The sequence below is a fragment of the Plutella xylostella genome, chromosome 13, assembly GCF_932276165.1.
Source record: "Plutella xylostella chromosome 13, ilPluXylo3.1, whole genome shotgun sequence".
NCBI lineage: Eukaryota > Metazoa > Arthropoda > Insecta > Lepidoptera > Plutellidae > Plutella > Plutella xylostella.
In genome coordinates, this window is record NC_063993.1 from 11,278,315 (window position 1) to 11,302,632 (window position 24,318).

Here is a 24,318-nt window from a genome sequence, read left to right on the forward strand (position 1 = left end):
TGTCTTGTCCATGATCCTGTAATTTCGTAAGAATAAGAAATATAAGTACTGTTTTACTTCCTCTATGAAGAAAGGTTACTCTATTATTTTCGTCGTTCATCAGATCATGTTGGTGTAAAAAAATATAAACACGGAATAAAACTCTTGGTAATAAAATATAGATAAAATTGTGAGTTCCAAAATAGACAAATCAAAATAAATAATATTCTATGAATCGTGGTCGTGAGCGGCGCGGGGGAAACAGGCGCCGAAGTGACTCCGGTGGGGGATGGCTGCCGTTTGTAGGTACGTTAACAAACATTACACCTTATCCTACAGAATAATCTACGCATCTCTCTTTTCTCAAGTTTTCGAACTTTGTACCTCCTCTCTGAGTTACCATGTTTAGTCAACTCAAAAAATGTGGTCTACAAATTCTGTGCTGAATGTGGTCATAAATTACCCATTGGTTTTGCAGTGGGCTTCGCTATCGGGGCCTTCCTTGGCATAATAAACTGTCACCTAGACCCTGACTGGATCGGATCCGATGAAGTGGACTCTGATGGCAAAAGGAAGAGAAAAGCAGGATTGTTGTCTGGAGCTTTAGCAGGAGTATTTGGAGCTGGTGCATCAGAAGACTCTTCAGGAGGTGATGGCCAGAGAGCTAAGAGCAAAGGTGTGTTCAAAGTTAGCAATCCTAAAATAGATAGGGTAATTAATTGTTAAAACTCATCTTGTATTATTTTCATCATATTCGTAGCCCTTGCTATGACTCCCTAGCTAGCGCAAACGGGGCGTCGGTATGTTTAATGTACGCTAGTTCCCATTCCCATGTACCTACCTACAATCGAAACAACACCAACATTTTAGCAGGTGAGTAGTAATGGGTACAAGCCCACTAGCAAATCTCTTATTTTCTTTTGTTTATTTTAAGACGGATACGGGACAGACGAAGACGGAAATTCAAAAAGTATAGCGATGTCGCAAGCCGTCCGGGATAAATTGGATCAAGATGGCAAATCATCCGAAGCCTCACGCGGAGAAAATAAAGGTGGCAAAGGGTCATATGGAGTTAGCAAAACATCTGGTGGAGCTAATATACCCTGTGATGATGTCAATGCAGCCGGTGCTGTAAATAAATCGCCTGAAGATACTACGTCATCAGGAGGCATAAATAAATCATCGTCAGCAAGTGGCAACCGCGACGACGGCATTTCTTCCAATAAGGCAACTTCAGGACCAGCGGAAGAGTGTATGGTAATAGATGCAACTAAAGTTAAAGACTTTTCTATCGAAGATAAGGCTGGTAAAACATCTATCCAAGAGGCGAGTGGCAACTCACAGAAAACTGCTCAAGGATCTTCTAAAAGTGAATCGCTAGCTCCTATTGATGGAAAAAAACCTTGCAAACCAAAAGCGGAGTCAAAAGTGGCAACCGATGGAGCCAATTCAAACACAACGGCTACTGGTGGTGGTGGAACATCCTCGAAAGAACAGAAACCTTGTCCAGAAAAGGTAACAAATACGAAAGAAGAAGGTAAAGACGATTCATTTTCATCAGCTCAAAAACCAGGAACGACTAAAGAACTACCTGATGGCCATCCTTGCAAGACAAAGCTTGAACAAAAAAAGGAAATGGAAAATGTAAAGGAACCTTGTCCGGAGAAGAAAAATTAGAAGTTCTAATATAGAAAATACTGCACAGTATTTATTAACGGTGTTGCAATAAACTAAAACGTAAAAGCTCCTTTGTGCTTATTGTTGTACCGTTTGTTCCTGTAGTTGCGTTTGGGTAAAATTTTGAAGACACTCGCTTGTGAGTTCAGGGAAAGCAGCAGCGTCAGCAAACCACATTGTCTTTCGTACTATCATAGAATAAGGATTATTTGTCTATGGCATCAAAATATCCCCTAAATTAGCAGAATCCTTGCTCTGAAAAGATAAATCTTCTTGTCTCTTCTCAAGTCTGAATTGGTCTGAAATTTTCTTCCATAGAGTAAAAATAAATAATCTTCTGTCAAAACAGCCCCAAATCGAGTCCAAATCGCAGTCTTTTTAATATCTATATTTTATACCATGTATACATTTACCTAATCCAAAACCAAGAATCAGATATATGGTGCACAGCTGGGGCCACCATGCGTCCTCACCCCGAGATCAGAGTGCACGACTGTTTAAACGTACGCGGGCAGCAGAATGCTTCTAGAGGGGGCTACGTGTGTGTCCCTGGCGAGCCTCGGCCGGGGGACAAGGGGGGTGGGGGCGGCGGCGGGGGCGGGGACCCGGGGGCAAGGCAGGGGGTGTTCTGGGTTGTGACGCCAGACGGCCGCGGTAGACCCGGACCTGGCCTGTGGTTTCTGGGTAAGTCTGTGTGTATTGGAATGATTCAGGAATCTCACGGCATCGTTAATAACGCATGGCTTCTATTAGATTGTAGTTTTTTTTATGTTGAAAGTCACACGAGGGCGTCCACCTCATGGACTGTGCTGACATCCGTAGTTCCGAAATGTTGCGATGTTTACCGATGACGTCATACGGAATGCTGGAATGAGGTGGATGCTCGCTATCCCTAAATCAGCATCTGGCTGCATACTAAAGGTCTTCGTTATCTTTATCGCTCGAAAGGAGCTTTACAGTAATGCAAGGAAATGTTGTCACTAACTTTATGAATAAACACTCTAACGCCAACGTAATGATCGTTTCTTACCTGCAAGAGCATTCATCAAATTAGTCTTCCCAATCTTTAGCAAAGCCATCCATATTGCACCAAACCTACATAGCTAAACGCGTGTATATTGTGTTTCAGCGGGAATCCTGGCGGGGTTTGCGTTCAGTACCGTAATGTGCAAGCTCAACTGTGACTGGGCGCGGCTCGGGCAGAACCTGCGCGACTCACTCGGCTACTTGGGCCGGTGTGTTTGTCCAAAAAAACCTGAGCCCTCGTGATATTGTGGCGTTTTAATAAAGTTTTTGTTGTGTAGCTTGGGTTTTCTTTGCAGTTGCGACAGGTTTTCAGGAGCACGTAGGCCTTTATTACCGAGATACATTATTATGTAGGTACAAAGAAAAAAATACTGTCTTGGTAGCGTTGGTACTTAAATTAAAGTTTTAGGAAGAAAACTAAAACATTACTAGACGATCGAATGGCGTAGTGGTAGTGGTTAGTGACCCTGACTACTGAGCCGATGGTCCCGGGTTCGATTCCCGGCCGGGGCAGATATTTGTTTAAACACAGATATTTGTTCTCGGGTCTTGGATGTGCCCGTGAAATGGCAATAGGCCCGCCCCCTATTACATTGGGACTAACATAACACTCTGGCGAAAAGTGGGTGCAGCAATGCACCTCTGCCTATGCCTACCCCGCAAGGGAGTACATTAGTACAAGGCGTGAGTGCGTGTTTTTTTTTTTTTTAAAACATTACTTGGCTTACGGTATATACTATACGTAAGGTGAGGTAAGTTAACTGGTGTAGAGCAGTGTTTTTGTAGTAATGTCTTACCAAACGGACTAACCCAATAGGTTCAGTTGGTACTTTGGATTCATGTACTTAGTAGCTGACTCTTATGTTTAGTCATGTGTTCCATTTTCTGTGATAGAGGAATAATGATGAATGGAAATAACTTATCTAGATCCAGGCAACACAACATCCCCATTAAGGTATGATCCTTGGAGTTATAAGTGCATGATAGAGTAGATGAAGAATAATGTTATCGATAGATGCAATGTAAGCCTGAAAGAATTATGCTCTATTAATAAAGTATTGTTCAGTGCGTTTACCTTGCATTTGACTCTGTTTTACTGGGGGTGGTGGCCGATACGATTGGTTAACTATACCTCTACCTCCATACATCATGATGATGTGAGTGAAGGCACCAACCTGTGATGACTGCTGAACTATTGTCAATATTAAGAAAAGCAAACGAATGGGGGGCAGGTTCGGCACGATAGAGCATGCTTGCAGCTTGGGGCGGTGGGGCCACGCTGGGCCCTGGGGCGGTGGGGCCACGGTGGGACAGACGTCTGTAAATATTATTGTTGTGTGTCGGCGGCGGCGGCGCGGTGCGCGGGAGCCCGCAGGTGCATTCCACGCGCACCCGGACAACCAAATCACCACCTACAACCCACCAATTAAAGTCCAATTTACCCGCACCTCTCAATAGGGAACCCTGTTGGCATGTCTTGTACGAAATAGCACCGATAATTTATCCAACAACAGTTTTGCCTTAAAAGGTTTTTTGGGTGTGGGATATTGGGCGGTATGCGTGTTGTTTTTGGGTCGTGTTTCGGGTGCCGGTGCTGGGGGGCGCGCGGGGGGGCGGCGGAACTGGTTGGCGCGAGCGTCGACCGCGCGGCGGCGGACGCTCGGCGAGACAAGTGCCGCGCCGGGCCACGTGCTCGGGACGCTGCTGGGATGAGAAGGATCTAGGAAAATCACCGTGATTGAAAGTACATAGGTATATTATGTAGGTGTCATGCAATAATGCCTGCACTCGTACTCGTATTAACAAAAAAAAATACCAAACTATAATCACAATTGTAATTTAGAGATTACTACAAATATGGGATTAGTCGAATCATGAAGCTTTTCTGCTTCAGAGTGTTCTACTTATGATCATAAAATGTAGAGTACAATATGCATTTATGCTACCTACATAGAAACATAGAAAGACTGTGTGTCTTAAGGGATCTTAAGATATCCTATCCTACCCATGATCACACCTGGCAAGTAGCAAGTATCTAGTCAAGCTTGCAGAATAGAGGTGTCAGTTCTAGTTAATCCCAGAATTCGACTCACAAAACTCCACACCCGAAAAGCTCCAAAAAAACTCCAAAAGGGCAAAGGCTCTCTGCCCGCGACAGTACAGGGCCCGGCCGGCACGAGTCTTGTAAAGAATGTATAGGTCCGCTCTGCGCCGCCGCCGGGCCCGCAGTCCCGCGCGCTCCGCCGCCGCCGCCGCGCACCCTGCGCCCGCGCAACCACCCACCAAAAGTAAAAGTTCCCCGTTGTGACCGCGCGAACCCACGGAATGGATGGCGAGGTAAACAATTAAAACGCGAAAGCGTTTGGGAACCGCACCGGGCCATTGTTGAGAGTGAACTTCAACAAGAAAACGCTATTGTGATCAGCGAAAGTTATGATAGCATCGCGCAAGAAGTGCGATTGTGAGGGTTGCTGGGGACAGAGGCTCTGATTAGTTCGGCTGATCGTGGGATTGTCAGCTTCGATTAATTATGATGGTGGTAGCTTGGTGATTACTGATTAACTTGCTACGTTTTGCTTAATTGGTTTTAAAAGCAAAAGTTTCAGTTTTTGCTATTCACGTGAATAACTAAGTTACTTAACTATTATTTTTTATATGAAAGATCTTTGGTTACTTAAAACGTATTCGAATTTGATTCAAATTTGTTGTTCTTAAATCTTAACTACTTATGATGTCATCAGATACTCGTACAAACTTAACTACAGGCTCCGGTTTAATTTAAATACTGAAAATTTATCATTTCCGCTATTTTTTTATTGGTGTAGGTAACTAACCAGTTAAGATTTATATTATTTGTTTAGATGTGAAAAGTAGAAGTCCAAATGAAAATTCTTGATTACGCTTCTACATTCTTCACACATCTGAGTCCGCTTGGTATCAACTCGTATCTATTAAATACGTCCTTAACTCTTCATACCAAATTCACTAACAATCGCCTATCTAATACCCGAGTTCAAATGTGACGTTGATTAACTAGCTTAGATTAACAATATACCAACAAGATGCAGTGTCACTGTAAAAGAAAGCTCGACAAATAAAACCACACTTCTAGCACTGAGCTCTTATTTTAAATTAGTTCGGTGTGAAGGTTTGTGACTTTATTCATTGGTACAATAGTTGTCATTAGTTTGAACTTACAATAGTTAAAAAGTTAGTTTTTGGCCTTGATTTTGTATGTGACACACCATCTTGTTAGAATATTATGAATCTAAGTTAACTTGAGAGGAGGAGGAAGATGGAAGTCCACATTCCCTCATGATGCGCAGCATTCTTGAGGCTTTTCTTGTGTCGACGCAACGGGGCTTAGGAAATACTTACTTAGGTAATTTACCTTTAGGCTTCACCTCTGACTGTTTTATTGCCGGTGTGCAAAGGTCGTCTGCGTCTATCCACACTCCCTATCTTGTAAATTAAACAAAACATTACTTAATTGTTTAGAATGGCATAGTACTATTTACTCATTAACAAGTATATCTTCGCCATAATATGCAGTTAAAAAAATCCCTACAGTTTTATAAAAATGGGAATCTTCATAAACATACATTGTACTTGTTTCTCATTATTAAAATTATTTTAACGAAATCTGTTAACTATATTGATGAACTTAAATATTAGTAGTCAAGCTTTATTCCACGTTGCGACTTTAGAGTCCGATGAATGTGTTACTCCTTATGGGCAACGTCCTTCACACTTTGCTGTAAACTTATAACATAAGTATACATAAATGTTATGACTTTCTCTTAGTACCGACTCTACTAGGACTTTCCATGGCCCTCCAACCACAGTTATAATCTGTACTGTCCAATACACTCGATGTTAAATAAATGTACTTCAATATTATAATAATATATTGTAATATTTCCTCTAATTTAAATAAATCCCTTCAATATTGCATTGCGTAAACATATTCTTTTATGTTAAGGAGTAATTTGGTACTATTGTCTCTGGAACTTTTTCATTGCTCGTGAGTGTACAATAAACATCCGCATTGTCTTAAACTCATACAGCATAACATTAACTAGATCAGTAGGCCCAGATGTAGACAAGACACTATACGGTATCCTTGACTGGGGGTAACCCTCTAAGAAGAAAAACAAAATTTCATGGCGTTACTGCGCGAGCCACGACTCTATTTCGTTGTATTAAACCTGCCGATTGCTCGACAGCCGTTCGTTCGTTTTTCGCCAGTATAGAGTAGCCCTCCTGTTCCCTGCACCAGCAAGCGTATAGCCCCAGGCACCAACAGTTGCTGAGTAAATGCAAATAGTCTACACGAGCTGTACCTAGTCACAGAGCAGTCGACCCGGAGCCTAGATCCAGATTGCGCCTGAATTCCTAGATAATTTGTGACAGCCTTCAATTTTAAAATTAGTGTGACTACGAGCATTAAGGCTCAGTTATTTTCATAATATTAGTCGGCACTTATTTCGTACATATTATACCTACATAGTTTGTTTTAGTTTCGTGCGATGTACATGCTGAAAATAACCTCTTCTGCCTTTTTCTTGCCAACCATTGCCAAATGTGTGAAGTCGTCTGTCCAAGGGGCTACACTTGCTTGAAGAAACACCAAGTCTTCATAATATGATTGCATAGAAGACACTTTCATGTACTTACCTATTTAATATCTCCAATCTTGGTTATGAAACATAAATCAACCATCTACGACCTCACATTAGAAGAGTTTACAAAACAGCTAGCGGATATGAAATAAATCTCCCGATCACACCACAATGCAACGAGTGCAGCCGTAAACCATCTCATCACAAGTAGATATGTAAGGCCTTTAATGAAACGCCTTTACAGCATTCGGAATGCTTGCCCTTATCTATAGAATAAGTAATAATACGAATCTTAACACACCGGCCGCTATTAAAGCTAGAATGTTTATGGAGTAACATTATGTAATAGAGAACACGTATTTTCTTACATCTCAGGAATACAGTTAGTAAAGTGAAGCGGCTCCTGTTTTTAAACTAGCTTTTAGATATTAGATGTGAGCAAAGCGGGGTCGTTTGCTGGTTGATTGTAATTACGAATGACTCAAGTTGGGAACTTAATGCTATGTTTATGGCACATAACCTGTAATGTGTACTCGTACAGATATAGAGTAGAGCTCTAAGATTAACAATATACGGACAAGATGTTGAGTCACATACAGCATCAAATAAAGATAAGAACTGTCTACATTCTGTTTACTCTCAGACCGATTTCAGTTCAACCTAATGACAACCAATTGACAATTATTGTACCAATGAATACAAGTCACAAATCTTCTCTTTAATTTAATAAGTAACTTCATATTTATTTATTTATTCGATACTTTATTGCACAAATATGAAATATAAGTGTACAAAAGGTGGACTTAATGCTAAAAGCATTTTCTACCAGCATATCGTTCATTTAAAATATTTATACCTACCCTTGTATGTAATATGAATTGTCGACCAAATGGGAGGAACTGTTTCCTGACATACAGGTTACCCTAGTTAGGAACCAGGGCAATCATTTATACTTTTTGTGTTGCAATAAAGAAATGTTTATGTTCTAACCGAACTAAGTCAAAACAAGAGCTTATGGCGGAAGTGAGAAGTGAGGTGTTAGTTTCTTTTGCACTGACACTCCATCTTGTGCCTATATCGTTAGTCTAAGCTCGTACTGTGTAGAGCTACTTAGACTTTGCATGTAGAGTAAAGTGGCTCATGAATACAGTGTTAGGAACGGGAAGGAAGTGCAATAAATATTGAAATGTTACTTCTAATTTACGCGTAGCTCTGCCGCGAAATGATCACATCATGTGGAAGTAATGAATGGTTGTGCCCGAAGGATGGTCTCTGGCCTCTGGTCCATTTCACTGGATTGGATGACGGGATATCTATTTATTTTATTTTTAAGTAATGGTAAAATCTCTCAAATACCTAACCAACACAAATTATCTGATAAAATAGGTAGGTATAATTGACAAAAAAAAACAAAATTATCACACCACTCTTGATTAAATCAAATAAATCTTGACAATAACTAATTATATAGATTAAAACAAGTGAAAATTAAAAAATATATACAAAGACTTTTAAACATTATTTAAGTATACCATATTTTATGCGTGAAATACGACTTTTCCATACAAAAGAATTCAACGTCGTCGTAAAACTTACATTACTACTTGGTTGGTTTGAACTAGCCTTACCTCAGCCGGTATAGATTAAAACTTTGTTTTGTATGTTGTTCGATATTTATCTAGAATATTACCAACTAAAAACGTAAATTTATGTACAAATTTTAAATTAAATGGTGTCTACATTTTGTGAGTGAAACTTTTTCATTGATCGCGAGTGTAATGGCAACTAGCCTCACCCGGGGTAGGAATTTACCTCAATCCTATTTTCTAAATGTGTGACCTAATACCTTAAAAACGTTCACTCATAAACTGCGGAACAGTCGTGCAGCCGCATGACCATTGAGAGGGTCCCACAGGTCACTCCAGTAGGGTTACTCTATACTGACGAAAAACGAACGAACGAGAGCTGTCGTGCAATCGGCACGTTAAATATCACGAGATAGAGTCGTGGCTCGCGCAGCAGAGCTCCGAAACTTAGTTTTTCGTCATATAGAGTGACCCCCGGTTGGTTCCGCTTGGTGCTCTACTTACGACTAATTTGTGGAGCACTGTTCTGTTCGTACACTAACTCAACTCTCTTATTGTTTGTGGACTTGAAGTTGTGAAAGATTCATAAAGTTGGTTTGTGTGAGTGTCGTTCATGAAATGTGGTTATTATGGACTCGCGATTGATTTGGTCTTAGCCTTTAGTCCTTGGAGTTTTATCTCTATAGCAGTCCTTGCTAGGTTACTCTATAGTCGTCGAAATGAGATAATTCTAAAAAAACATAACAGTTATACTTATATGAGCTGGTTGTGGGCTTGTTTATGCCAAGGAACTGCTTGAAAAAACGAAAATAAAGAAAGGCGTTGTCTAAGACTTCGTTTAACAAAACGTATGTAGTAAAGTAAAGCGACACAATACAAGCTCATAATAAATTTTATTTATAGAGGTAGTTAGTAGTCATAAGACTCCTTATATATTGTAAAGTAATGAGGGACGGTGATTGTCTTATTATTTAACCATAAATTATAATCCAATCTTAAGTCGACGAAATCCATCAAGCCATCACGAGACACGAATCACTTGACCTTTATGGCTTTTTAATAAGAACCTAAATTGCTTATAAAATTGATGGTAGTAATTTTATGGTCGTCCTGCTGAGTAGCAGGCATGTCATATTGGTCGGTGTATTGTGAAATAATATACAATTTTCATAAAATACCAAAATATTAATGTCTTTTGAAAATACCTTGAAATTCATGGAAATCCTAACGATAATTCGCACCTAGCTTTAGGTGCTTCACCTAATTAATTTTTCATTTTGAAATATTTCTATGAACTATATACTTGTATAAATTCATAATACAATACAACCTTCTAGTCGTATTCGTCTCTTCGTCACATCAACGCTCCCCAGATTCAATCAATGACGAAAGAAGCAAGAGCCTTAAAAGTAATTAAGAATGGTTGATCAGCACATAAATGTCAGAATCATGTCATGTGGTAATGCAGCAGTCGTGAGGGTACGAGGTAGTCGTGTTCGAGATTGATAAGTATTTATGTTCCTCGGCATTATTATGCTCCTTCTTAGATACTTTGAAGAGCTTCTTGACTATGCGCGTGAGTCGCTTTAATCCGTCAGTCGATTTACAGACACGGTTTGTCCATAATTGTTTGACGTTTTACGTTCTTATTTTTTTCTATATAAGAATTAAGAATGACGAAATTTACTTAAACCCTCTGAGAAACCGAAAATCAGCCATCTACCTATGTATATATGTACTTACCTCAACTTACCAACACAGTTTCCCATTCCCTCACAGTAGGAAGGAACACGTAAACTGATTTAGGTACGTACTAATAATAAAAGTAACATGTTTACGTATGCGCAAGAATAATAATTCGAGAAGACAAAGCGATGCCAGGAATGTGAAAAGGATACGTAAATCGTGTTGGTCTTTTTTTTACTTTTTGGAATACCCTCGTGTCAGGTATAGTGTAGGGCGACCATGGTCGAAGGCACAAGTGGGATTATGAAGGATATTTAAGTTGATCGTGACTGATCACGAGCCCTTTTTTTCGTAGCAGTAGTTTACTTAAGAGGAGAGTATACCTTGGCGATTCTAGCGAAATAGGTATTTAGGAAAAGATTTGCTGAATCGGGTGCGATAGAGATGCACTGCAGCACGTGACGGACAATAGGTACTTTTCATAGTGAAATTCTAGTTTCGGGAGAAAACGTTTTACACTATCTAAATATCAACCAATCTTTTAGATTTTGGTGTCAATCGCTTGAGCATAATATATTCTAGGTTTAAAGGTTTCGCTTTTTTTTAAAAAAATACATTGTTATTGTTCAACCAACAGCTTGATTCAGCACACAAAAATTACGTTATTTGAGGTGCCTATAACTTTGAACCTATAAGAAATGTCGAAAAAAGAAAAAAAGCTATAAACCTAGTTATTCCTTGTGTCAATAACATACTAAAAAATCATGGAAATTGGATAATATTTAGAGGTAGTAAAACGTTTTCTCTTTTTGTATGGACGAGCAAGTGCTATACTCTCCTATTAAGTTACGTTAAAAATGTTTTCATTTTATAGTGAACTAGCAGTTCCCGCGCGCTTCGCTTCGCCTTAAAAAGTTTTCCCGTGGGAATTCCGGGATAAAAAGTAGCCTATGTTCTTTCCCAGGGTCTAGACCGTATGTATACCAAATTTCATTCAAATCCGTTCAGTAGTTTTGGCGTGAAAGAGTAACAGACAGACAGACAGACAGACACAGTTACTTTCGCATTTATAATATTAGTTAGGATAAAATATTTCATTTTCAAAGTCAAATGTTTCTGTTCAACGTACAAATAAATATTTTTGACGTCTTATACAAAAATCTCTTCATCCGTAAAGGGCCTTTTGTGTTGGTAAAATAAGTCTACGCTACGCCACCACTAAATGGACCACGAAATGCCTGTTTTACTTATTAATATTTAATTTTACGTCTTTTCCGATTATTTCCATTGCAAAGGCAGGTTCATCTTTTATCAATTGAAAAAAAGATCGGGATAATTATCAACGATTATAATAATAACACCTGTCCTGAAATTTTACCATAATTGTGGACACTAGTGCATCTCGGTTTTGGCCAGCTGTTCCTCACATTCCGTAAATTGATTCCCGATATTTTATCGATGCGTAGATCACCGGCTCACTCCATTTAATGAGCTTAAAAGGAATTTATATCGATATAACATAGGTTATCGACTCATCGTAATCTTTATCTCAACTTCTTTTGAACTAATTTTACTTTAAAACGGTTTGATTCTATTTTTATGCTTGTCAGAAAGGATGTTTGATAAGGAATATGCTTTCTTATTTATATCTTTTATAGTTTACATATTATATTGACCTCTGCGAACACATTCGCCCGTAAATTCATTGAAGTATAACTTATTAAAAAAACACTCCAGTATTAGGTATTTTATAAGTACACAAATAAATATAAGTAGGTACAATGGTACATTACACAAAATAGAGGTTTATTCTAGTAATTGAACTTAACGATGAATTGTCTGCTAAAGTGCGATTATTTATATACAGGTACTTAAGTATTTAATGAGCTATACCTTATTATGTACCTTTATCTATATTTATATGTAGAGTCGTCGAATTAAAAAAATTGAATGTAGCACGCAACGGCTGATGACAAAATGAACGGCTACTGCCGATGCCGCACGCTCACTTATATTATTATGAACCTTTGCTTTAGGGCTGAGAAACATAATCACTCTATAATTATTGTGATCAAAAGATATGTTAGGCTTGCCAAGAAATGTAAGATGTTCTTTTTTAATTATAATTAAAAAAATACCAGTATGTCCGATCAAATCGTCAATCCATTACTAACGCTCTTCCCTATTAAAATCATAATTTTTGTGTTAAATAGTGTTGAGATTTGTTAATTACCTACCTACAAAATTAAGAACAAAACCGTGATGATGATTCTTCTAGCCCTCCGAGGAGCATTAGGCCTCCACAGATCCACATACCTTGTACACTTTTCTCTCCTGGCCTCATTCCTATGCTTCGTCGGAGATCCCGATGGAATTAAGGTCATCATCAGCACATAATCTTATAGGAAGGTAGACGTAGCTCCCCCTATAAAAACGTGACCTAAAGCAGCATTGTCCACGGCACAGCCCTACTGCTTGCACTGACAGGCAGCGAGAGCAAAACGACAAATTGTCTTCAATATACGCACAGAGGGGTTAATCTATATGACAAAAAACTAAGTTTCGGAAAGCTGCTGCGCGAGCCACGACTCTAACTCGTTGTATTAAACGTGTCGAGGAACTACAAAGCTCTCGTTCGTACGTTTTTCGTCAGTATAGAGTGACCCTCCAGGGCCGTCAGATGCGGGCATTGAGCTCACCCGCGTTTTTACACCATCCCAATCTAAACGGCATCTCACTCCTGTCCCTCACACCCGTCACCGAACAGAGCAGGACAGAGAACTGTAACTACAGGTTTTGTATTTGGTGAGGATTGGGCATTAGGGGGGCAAGATTGATTATTCCGCTCCGAGCTGTTTCGCTACTGGTAATGAAATGTAAGTGGAGTTTTTTGGACGTATTAATATGAGGTGATCTCGTTTTACTGGTGGGTTTTGCTCCTTTGTTGTCGGAGTTAACGTGCTTGTTGATGAACCTTGTTATCATCGGATGGGTCCCAATGTTACCATTCTGTGCATTAAGCATAATGCGTGTTTATGACGTTATTGCACTAGGTACTCACTAGCCCCACGTAGTTAGTCCATTGCTCAATTGTCGGAACAATCCACCAACTTCTTGTTATTGCATCACAATATAAATATAATCAAAGTCATCACCTCCATCATCATCCCATACCTGCCGACTAATCTCTTGCCCACCCTTCCCAGTCCTTTACTAATCTTAAATTTACACCAGAACTTTTATTATAATAAAGCGCGCGGATCCCCGAATTCTGTTAGTAATTTGCCAAATGACCGGCGAGCAAATTGCTTTGTCAGATTAGTTTGGCCTCTGAATAACATTGGTCTTAAGGGTTATCTCAGACTTTGGGCATTCGGTGTGCATCTGGCCGCAATTAGGCTGCAGGGAGTCACTTTAGCTTACGAGAAGCTTAGTTTCGGGGTGCTGCTGCGCCAACCACGACTCTGTTTCGTTGCATTACGTACCTACATTGCATGACATGCTTTCGTTCGTTCGTTTTTTATTAAGTTGAAGTAGTAAGGGTCCTGCGCAGGCATCCATCACACACGGCATGGAATGACACGGGGCCAAAGGAATTTCTCGGATTTTTATCGAAAGATCTGAGATTATTTTCTTAATCTACTAATATACATATATTAGTTTAGCATTCCTATACAGAGAATTGTGCAAGTTGGGCAAAATATCCTCTCATGTTTTTATCCAAAAGTTTGTAGTGCATTCAAAGCTATTAGTATACCCAATAACCAAGCTACGTCTTGTTAATGGTCCAAAGTAGATACCTACTTACTATGTCATGTAGGTACCCTATTTGTCTGTTGTGATGTGTTCATCGGTGCTTAAACTTAAAAGCTCAGGGTTTGATTCCCTACCATTGTTTCCGTCACGGCTGATCAAGTAAACAGGCTGGGTTTCCTCACACGCCCACAAGGGTCAAAATTCAGAAAATTATTCAACTTTGTATGTAAGTACTTTGTTACTTACTTCCTATCCCCGTCGGTCCCATAGATACCCGATTACACGGCACCATTGTTACTTGCAAACGGAGAATCTATTAGTCCACGTGAAACTAGTATTTCGACTTAGGTTTCATTAGTAACCACGTTATATCACAGAAGCGGAAGGCAGCTCGCTCTACAAACCGTAATCAGTGCAGCTAGCTATAATCCCACTGTGCATACAACACTGTCATTATCTGTAAGCTCAATCCTCGGGGTCTAACAGCCGCCGTCTGTGTCCAGGGAGGCGACACAGTTGGCCAGAGAACGCGTAATTACCATGCAGCCAGCGCGGCCCCCGGCGCGCCACAAGGGACCCCTTTGTGCCCTCTGCTCTTCCTTTTGCATACCTAACTAATATGATGAACTGTTTTGCTTTTCCTACGTATGGCCTAGATTTAAAGACAGTTTCAAGCAGTGGGCAATAAGTGAATAGGTACAACACAGTGTGGTTTTGCAACTTGAAAACACATAAAACAAGCAACTGTATATTATTAACCGCACTGAACTGTCATAATTTCAATCGTAAGAATCGCAGAAGCTCATTGAACCTGGTAATTTCGTTGGCGTTTCAGATGGTAATAAATTGTTAATGTGTGTGTTTTAGTGAAGATGCGTGCACGCCGCGGGCGGAGGCGGCGCCGCTGAGTGCGGGAGCGGAGCGGAGCGTGGAGCGGAGCGGAGAGCGGGGCGGAGAGCGGGGCGGGGAGCGGGCGTGCGCGTGCGCCGCCTGGAGCCCGCGCCGCCAGCCCGCGCCGCACGAGATCCTGCGACCCAAGCCGAGGCGGTGAGTCATCCACATTCCACTGTTAATTCCATTGCTTAGGTCCACTGCCCCCTTATTCATATTATTTATTCAACTACCCTTTCCCGTGCGTCAATAGACACGAACCCATAAATCTCCATCTATTATACAAGCAACCCGGTATCAAATCGTTCAATCTTTAAGCCATTCTGTGCGGAGCAACATCACGCATCCAAAACACCCTCGCCCGTGATCTGCTCCGCACCCATACATCCTACAGTTCATCGTATACTGGTCGTGAACATCAAATTATTCAATGGACCCTCTCAGCGGTGTCATTCAACTGCTGCAATCATACACTACTTTATCAATATAGTGGTATGGAGTGGGTCAAGTGGGTCCTGCGAGGTATTCGGCCCCGTTAGCCCGTCGGGCCATGCATCACGCGGACAGGGCGGGAGTGGACGTGGAAGGGATAATAGATGCCTACTGTTGGCCGCCGCTGCTAGAAGTGATAGATGACGTTCTGTAATCAGAAACGGCTTGTAGCCCCGTATTTACAGTTGCAGATTACAATTTATACCATTGTACTCCCGGTGTTCCGGCTGTAATCCCAGATATTGATAGTCGGGGAATAGTATCGGCGTTGTTAAGTCGATTTACGCTCTCTGTCGTAACATTTTCCTTCATAGTATTAACATTGCGCAGCTCAGAGATCTCGTTGCATTCGAAACTTAGTTGCTTTGTTTTTTTGGTGTCCAATTTCTCCAAAAGCCCGACATTCCCGGCGCTGGCTCACGCGGCGAGTCGCGGAGTGACATTCCGGCCGCTTCCTGCGCGCGCACCGCGCTGCAATTAGTGCGCATTTGTCTCTTTACGCCGCCGATTACATTACGATATTCAGGGTAGAGGCACTGGGGGGTCACTCCCTACATCAAATAACGAATGAAAGAGCATTTTTCACGCAACGCACGATTTGGCTTGCTTAATACGTAGAGTCTGGTTAGTGGTGCAGTTTTGTTTACCCTAAGCATAAGAGCGCTTCGCTAACCGCGGCTCTATCTCGTTGTATTAAGCGTGCCGATTGCGTGACAGTAAAATTCTTGTATTTTGTTCGTTGATGTAGGGAGTGACCCCCTGGGCCGCGGTGATGGCATTTTAATACGGTGGTCGAATATTTTAGTGATAATCGTATTGGATGTCCAGTTGTAATGGTGGGTGTAGGTACTGTGTTCGACTTAAGAGGCATTTGGTGTGACGTTGGCCCTGAATTTAGCGCTCGACTGTCTCCCAAATACTTAGAATATAAATCGAATAAAGTACCTATATCTATTATATTTAAGTAAGCATTAAAGTCCCATTATTAGTTGTATGACGATGCATTGATCTTCCATCGCGATAGAGCCCCTGTCTCAACAATAAAATAATAAGGACTAACTTTTTTAGGGTTCCGTAGCCAAAATGGCAAAAACGGAACCCTTATAGTTTCGTCATGTCCGTCTGTCCGTCTGTCCGTCTGTCCGTCTGTCCGTCTGTCACAGCCGATTTACTCGGAAACTATAAGTACTAAAGTGATGAAATTTGATGGGAATATGTGTTGTATGAACCGCTACAAAAATATGACACTAAATAGTAAAAAAAAGAATTGGGGGTGGGGCCCCCCATACATGTAACTGAGGGATGAAATTTTTTTTTTCGATGTACATACCCGTGTGGGGTATCAATGGAAAGGTCTTTTAAAATGATATAAAGTTTTCTAAAAAACATTTTTCTTAAAGTGAACGGTTTTTGAGATATCAGCTCTCAAAGTCGTAAAAAGTATGTCCCCCCCCCTCTATATATAGGTATAAAATTCTAAAAAAAATAGAGGTGATGCATGCTAATTAACTCTTTCAACGATTTTTGGTTTGATCAAAGTATCTCTTATAGTTTTTGAGATAGGTTGATTTAACTGTAATTTTGCTGCTACGTAACGGAACCCTTTGTGCGCGAGCCCGACTCGCACTTGGCCGGTTTTTTGTACTGACGGTGGGTCACACACTTTGTTCTCCGTAGAAATAAATTATTCTTGTTGATATTATTAAGAAGGAAAAAATTGTACAGTACCCATACATTTATTTATCGGAATTCGAAACACTTCCGTTCTTAAAATACTGTTACTATTGCATTCGTTGAGATTGAGAGCCTATGTTGAGATTGTTGAGTAAACTGAAAAAATACACTGGCCTGCATAAATAAGTAGGTACATATTACATATTGCACCGTAGTTAACATTCACATGCTTCAGAATGTCTTCAGATGAGCGCATTACTCCATACCGAGGATTCTCGTGTAATTCATGACATGACTAACTTTCCTGCAATGCCACTACAATTTCTAAGAGTTATTTAGTGATAGGGAATGACAATAATGTGGTATGTTTGATATTTATTTCTAATGTTGCATTACATATCTAACCGATTGTTTAAATTGCATTACTGTAAATGGTTGGTTATTTAAATACTTGGGGGGCCATCCATTATAATTGTATCCAGTATACTGTAATGGAAATAGGATTATCATGAGCAATGGTCAGATTCCGCTGATTGGCAGTTGTTTTTGAACATTACTAGTAGCTACCGAACAGTTACGTTCGTGCGTACTCTTATCGTGTAGACCTGACCTAGTCCTTGTCTAGGTATCGTTTCGGCGAACGTAGACGACAAATGACATTTTTATCTCGGGTGAAAATAGAAAAATGCTATTCTGGTGATCTCTCGTATATCTCTTTTACTTTGACTTTAAAACGGAGATAATAATAATATACTTATTATGTCTCGCTCGGTATATGAGATCAATCCTCGAACCTCCAGAATCGTGCTCCTGAGTATCAGTGTCCGAGTGCGCAGGCGCGGTGACTCAGCCGCTGGACCAATTAGCGCAGGGCGGAATGTCGAGCCGTTTATATTACAATATTCGTAAATTACCATCGTTGTCGTTATTACGGTGCTCACCTTTCACTTCACTTGTGCTTTCCACATGTGACTCGAGGAGATTCTGTAAGGGTTTTAAGCCATCGACGTGTTCACAATGGAAGTCAATCTATCTGGGATTTGTTGCTTATTTAATATGAATTTCACGTCCTATAGCCTCTTAGATTTTCGATGAAAATAGGCAGTAAGTACATACCTTTATTTAATATTATGGTGTACTGAGCATCTGCCTGGTTTTTGATTTGCCTAAAATATTCACGTTAGTATGCATGTGTAATGAAAGTTTTACAAAATCTAGCTTTGTTTATATATGGATTACCTGTATGCGATCATATTAATCAGATTACATCAAACCGTATAGCACTGTGTGCCGTGCACTCAAAATTTAGTTCAGAATAATAGAAAAGTCCAAGAAAAAAGAAACTCGAAAGCCAAGCTGGCAAGCGACCAATAGAAATCTTTAGAATCACTTATAAAGTTGTCACGAACTCACCAAGTAAGGAGCGCTTCGTGAGTGATCTACTTCCGATAGTTAATCGGATCTATTGATTGATTCAGTCGAACAGGTCCCATATGTGTAATAAGTACTTTATCGTAAATCGCCTTTTACATTAAGGTGTTAATAGGACTGGATGTAGGAAGGTGCTTAGAGCTCTGAAGTGGTCTGGTTCTTATTAGGTTGCGTAATGTGAATTGGTCCAGTTTGGCTGGTGTTAGTTGGATTTGCTTCATGGTGCTAAATAGTTTGCACCGTTAGGCACTAGGCATTGGGTAGGTGTAGGTAAGTATTGATAAGAAGAAGATGAATTAAGTGATGGCATAATAGACATATTTACCATTCATTATATTTATGTGGCACGGCACTAACTATGACATAAAAATTACTGAAATTTTATAAAGGGGTTAGTTCCTACTAATTTAAATGCAAATACTGTATTTGCTAAGTACCAACTTCGAATTCTGGTTCAATATCGTGAGATCGACCAAAAGACCAAATAACCAGTGGCAGGTGGTTGGTAAAAAACGAATTACGAAAACTACAAATTGCCTCTCCGGCGTGCCCTGAGAGGATAATGTGTCAGCTGACGTGTGTTTGATCGATGGCGGGAAAGCTCCTCGCCGATGCAAATCTCACACGTTCTATGCGCAGGCGCAGTTTCCAACGAAAGTGCCGGGAGGGTTACTTTAGCTTGAGAAAAACGAAGGTTCATAGTGTTTGTGCTAGCTACGACTCTATCTTGCTGTATAGAACGCTCAGATTGAATGATAGCTCTCGTTGGTTTTTTTTTTCAAGATAGATTAACCCTCCAGAAGGGCTAGTACGGGGCGCATTTAAGACGTGACAAGAGTTTTGCATTGCGCTCACTCACATCGCGCAGCTTCAAGAGCGAGCGCGACGGAGAACTCTTGTCACATCTTAATAGCGCCCTGTGCTACAGGGCCAGGAGTCACTCTCGCGATCCGTATGGGATGGGAACATCGTGGAAGCAGCTAATTGTTCATTATTACGTATTATGAATGAACAAGTGAAGGTAACGAAAGTTGGGAAAATTCAACTTTTTCGAATTAGCCATTGTGTGTTTTATTGTTGTGCATTGTTGTGTCGGCGGAGAATGTAACAGACATAACTGGATGATGTTGTTGATGGTTGCACAATATTTTAATACGGTTCATAAGATTGAGATAAAATCAACTAATTTGTTACCGTACCGTTCGTTAACTAATTGCTTATACTTATTATAATCTGAGATTTCATTAGGTATGTAAAGTAAAAGTCATGGTACCTAACGTTATAACGTCCCTGAATTAATAATAATAATAATAATAATGCGGCAGGGCAGCTTGTGGCGAGCTGTTGGGCATTAGCGACCCCACCCACCCGATGCCGGGGAGAACCCCTGTTCCTCATCTCTGGCTTACCTTTATTGGTTGTCCAGAGTGAACACTGACGAGGAACAGGATCTCCCACCTCTTGCTTGCCTTCATTGGCTGGCTTGAGTGGTGTACCGCTAGAGCAGAAATGCTCGGAGGAAGGAAGTATATCCAGTAAGTGCTTGTAGGGGTCTTGACCGGCATCCGCGATTGCTCTGAGAGCCTTGGTATACCTCTCCATCCTCAGCACCTCATGCCATGTTGCCCCCTTGTTGCTACGTCACTGTAATGTGCTAGCGACTGTTTTGGGGGGCCCATTTAATGTGTGTGCGAGTCACCCCCTGCCTTTTTATCCGTATGTGAAACATATAGGTCCAGGCAGGGGCCATAGTCCTTCCATAGTCCCAGATACCCAGTCCATTTAGCACCCCATTCCATAACCCTGTATTAGTTTTCTCCATATCCTACAATAGTCCTGCACTAACCGGGGATTTTCCTTGGGTTTACTTCTATAGTTTTCACAGGGAGAATCGTCGGTTTGTGTCACATTTCATATAGATCAATGTTGTCAAACGGGCCTCTACATGTTGGCTTCGGCCCCATGCACGCCTTCCAAATGTCCGGGACCCCATGGTCCCGAGATGGCAAAGACACAACATAATAATAATAAAAAATCTTTATTGCGCAAAAGAAATGTTACATAATATTATACAAGGTATTATACTTAAACTATATCTATGCACACGTCTGAATTGAACATTAATCACAAGGAGCAGGGGTCCCCAAACTAGGCTCAGCCCGTATCTTGGGGTACCAAAAATGACTTGACTAAAGTTAATTTATATTAGTAAAACATAAACAATTAAGTAATCTTTTGCTAGCATGTGCTCGTACTGAGGTAGAGCAGTATGAATACAAGTGTGTAGCGGCCAGTAGGGTTGCCCGCCAATCACAGAGTGCTTTGCCTTATTTCATCCAGCGACTACCTTTTACCTATCTAAGGTTCTCGGTCCAGCGGAACGAAGGGCGTCCAACGCTTTTTTTTTTTTAAATTATATCAGTTTAGAAATAGAATATGTACCTAAGACATAAGACAATAAAGTTATCATTCTGGTACAGTTTATAAACTAGACATGAATATGCGTACAAATTATGTAGAACATGACAATAAGATTTTAATTAAAACATAGCGTTATGGTATTTAACAACTTTACTGTATTACAACACACAAAATTTCCATAACATAATCAATTATACAATAATTAGTAAAACCTTAGGTACCTCCTTCATAAAAAATGCAAATTGTAATCATTTTGTTAACAAACGACTCCCAAGACTGCGGCGGCGGGATCGAGGCCGGAAATTGAGTGCAATCGAATACAACGGATTCATTCGCAGTTCAATTAATTCTATATTTAACAAACCACTCGTGGGTACCAGCCCTCGGGTGCACTCAGAATTAGGTTAGCTAAGTACTGAAGATTAAGTTCATCGAACGCCGGCTATTCTCGTCTGTCACTAAGTGCCCAAACGGTTCAGAGGACTGCTAATGTAAGCTACTACTTAGAAGCGTGCATCGTAGATAAGACCCATTAATATTTATGATACATCAAAGCTCCATTCAATGATATGTAAGCAACAATAACAACAGATGGGAAAAACGCGCGGGGAAAAAGTACGGTTGTAGAGTAGGCGTGAAGCCTCGACGGTCGACGGCGCGTGGTAGCGGGGGCAGTCAGTGCCGCCGCCTCCGCCGCCGCGTCATGCTGTGCCCCGCGCGCTGCTCGTGCTTCCTGTGCCGCGAGCTGCAGTCGTGCCGCGCCGCCGACAGCCGCAAGCCGCACAAGATGAGCGACAACTTCATCCTCAAGAAGGCCGAGGCCTGGGACTCCAGCGCCATGAAGTTCATCCGCGGCGCCGCGCGCATGTCCGTGCGGCACTGGGCCGGCCGCGAGCCGCCGCGCCCGCACAAGGCCACGTCCTGCGAGCAGCTGTACCCGCCGCCCGACGAGCGCCACCCCATGCGCCGCGCGCCCAGCACCGACCGCATCAAGCCCGACCAACACAAACCGCTCTTCAAACTGCTGGGAAATTCCAAGAATAAGAAACCAAACACCAGTGATGCCTCCGAGCCCAAAGCGAGGCGCAGTGTCTTGAATTTCAGGAAACACGAGTCTAAGGACTCCAAGAATGTTCATGAAAAATACGTTCCGTTGCCGCAGAACTCGACCCTGTCGGAGCACATCTACAGCGAGCCCCGGCCCTGGAGCTCGCAGTTCGACGACTGCTGCCGCCCGCCGGTCTACCAGAGCGTGGAGAAGTTCAACCGCATGGAGGAGAGCAGCCGCGTGACGCCCGACAGGAAGCTGTACGGCCGCCCGCCCTGCTACGACGAACTCACGCAGAAACTAGCGCAGGACAAGACTAGAAACCGACCTTGCCTGCCGCTGCCCGAGAGTGCTATTTCCAACAAAATAACCCAGAACAACAATAAAGTCGTCATCTACTTTGGCGACTCCATCATCAGGAAACACAGCGAGCAAAAGAAAGAGGAGAGTGCGGCCGAAGTAAAACCAAAGCCGGAAGCGATCTACGCGAACAGACTGATCGACGAGACGGAGAACTTAGGGCTGTCCCGCGGCGTGGACAAGGGCGGGGGCACGCTGGTCTCCGAGGTGGAAGTGCAGGAGGCCATCTACGCGGAGGTGTCACCCGAGACTCCACCACCTAGTGCCGCAGTCGACGGGTCCACATACAAGAAGGAGGATGGTGCATGCGTCAGCTCGGATGGATTCCTTGTGGTGGAGATCGAGGGGAGCTTCGAGCGCGCGCGGCAGTTAGTGGACGCGCTACATGGCGGCGCCGACCACCACGAGGCGACGGTGCTGGACGAGGATGAGGACTGCGACTGGAGCTTCATCCAGGGCTGGCGACGCCGGTGAGTCATTGGTTATGCTGTTCAACATCATCATCACGACCCATCACGTCCCCACTGCTGGGGCGTGGCTCTCCTGCCAATGAAGAAAGGGCTTTAGGCCTAGTCCACCACGCTGTCCTAGTGTCGGTTGGTAGATCAATACCGTTATTTGATGATATTGTGACCTGATTATAGCTTGTTGTTACAAACAGTGTAATTTTATAACCGCTCCGTTATAGTGTGTGAGTTAAGAGTATTTTTAATTGCACATAGAGGAAGCACAATGTCTGGTGTCTCACGCGGGAGACACTCATTACGAGTACATTGTCCGTTGGTACGCGAACTGTTAACACTGCTTTTGATGTATGACTGTTATTTAATCTGAGATAACAATCTAATAATACTTTACAATTTGATTGCGTCCATCTTTTTACATGGGTATAGGTTATTAACTAATTATACTTTATTTTCGTTCATTAATGGAGAAAATCTCTGAATTAATGAACTTTACAAACAGATCTTTGAAATGAATTGCTAATCATGGATATCGCTATAGTTTGGAATTTCTACAAAAACCCTTAGCATTATGCCCTGCTCACTCGTTCTATTGTATTCTTTTGTTCTGTCAATCTAAGTTCTTCCTTCCATCGTAATTTGCCTCGTTTGTCTTTGTTCACATGCTTTACTTCCTTGGGAGCAGGCTCGAACAAATCATCAGATACACATAAATATCGATGTATGTTGCTTTCAATGCTCTTTATAAATTTCTTTGCCCCAAGCTTGTGTGTTAATGATATTTTTTCATTCATTGTGTCCGTGCGAAACCCACGGCCAAGGATCGGCTAAATGCGAAGAGTTGTGATTTAATTATCAATTTAATGTCTAAAATTATGATGTTGTATTTTAATTCAACATCTGTAACATTATATTATGCAGTCTGGAAGATCAAAATGTCATGGCTATTATGCATTTAAATTCGTATTTTTGAATAGCAAATTTATAAACCGCAATCTATGCGAAATTAAGCAGATTTATAGATACACGCTTCATTCATTTCTGATGATGGTGGTGCCTATCAGCTACAGAATACACTATTCACTTTTCACATCTTAGTGAACGTTGAAGCTTTTTTACAAACTCAAGCTTTGAGTATAATTTGTTCAATACTCTCGAACCACCAGGCAGAAAACACCCGCACATTTCTCCCGCAGCGTATAGCG

At 41.5% G+C, this 24,318-nt stretch overlaps 2 protein-coding genes across 3 annotated transcripts in view; both read left to right on the forward strand.

Annotated features, from left to right (window-relative positions):
* The first annotated feature begins 125 nt into the window (after nt 1–125).
* Nucleotides 126–2,959, forward strand: LOC105382746. Of its 2 annotated transcripts, XR_007266951.1 has the most exons (4): nt 126–285; nt 458–655; nt 914–2,340; nt 2,786–2,959. XR_007266951.1 is itself a non-coding variant. In XM_038112288.2 (2 exons), the coding sequence occupies exons 1-2, from the start codon at nt 2,118–2,120 to the stop codon at nt 2,923–2,925; spliced, it is 363 nt and encodes a 120-aa protein (XP_037968216.2). In that variant the 5' UTR covers nt 1,975–2,117; the 3' UTR covers nt 2,926–2,959. The 2 variants fall into 2 exon arrangements, 1 of the variants encoding a protein (XP_037968216.2); XM_038112288.2 differs by lacking the exons at nt 126–285; nt 458–655 and having other exon boundaries at nt 1,975–2,340.
* An 18,880-nt stretch (nt 2,960–21,839) lies between these two features.
* LOC105381271 (ankyrin repeat and BTB/POZ domain-containing protein 2) overlaps nt 21,840–24,318 on the forward strand; it is a 29,465-nt gene continuing 26,986 nt past the window's right edge. The window contains exon 1 of the mRNA XM_048625115.1: nt 21,840–23,119. Within this exon, the coding sequence (XP_048481072.1) occupies nt 21,945–23,119 (1,175 nt within the window). The 5' untranslated portion in view covers nt 21,840–21,944. The remainder of the gene's footprint in view (nt 23,120–24,318) is intronic.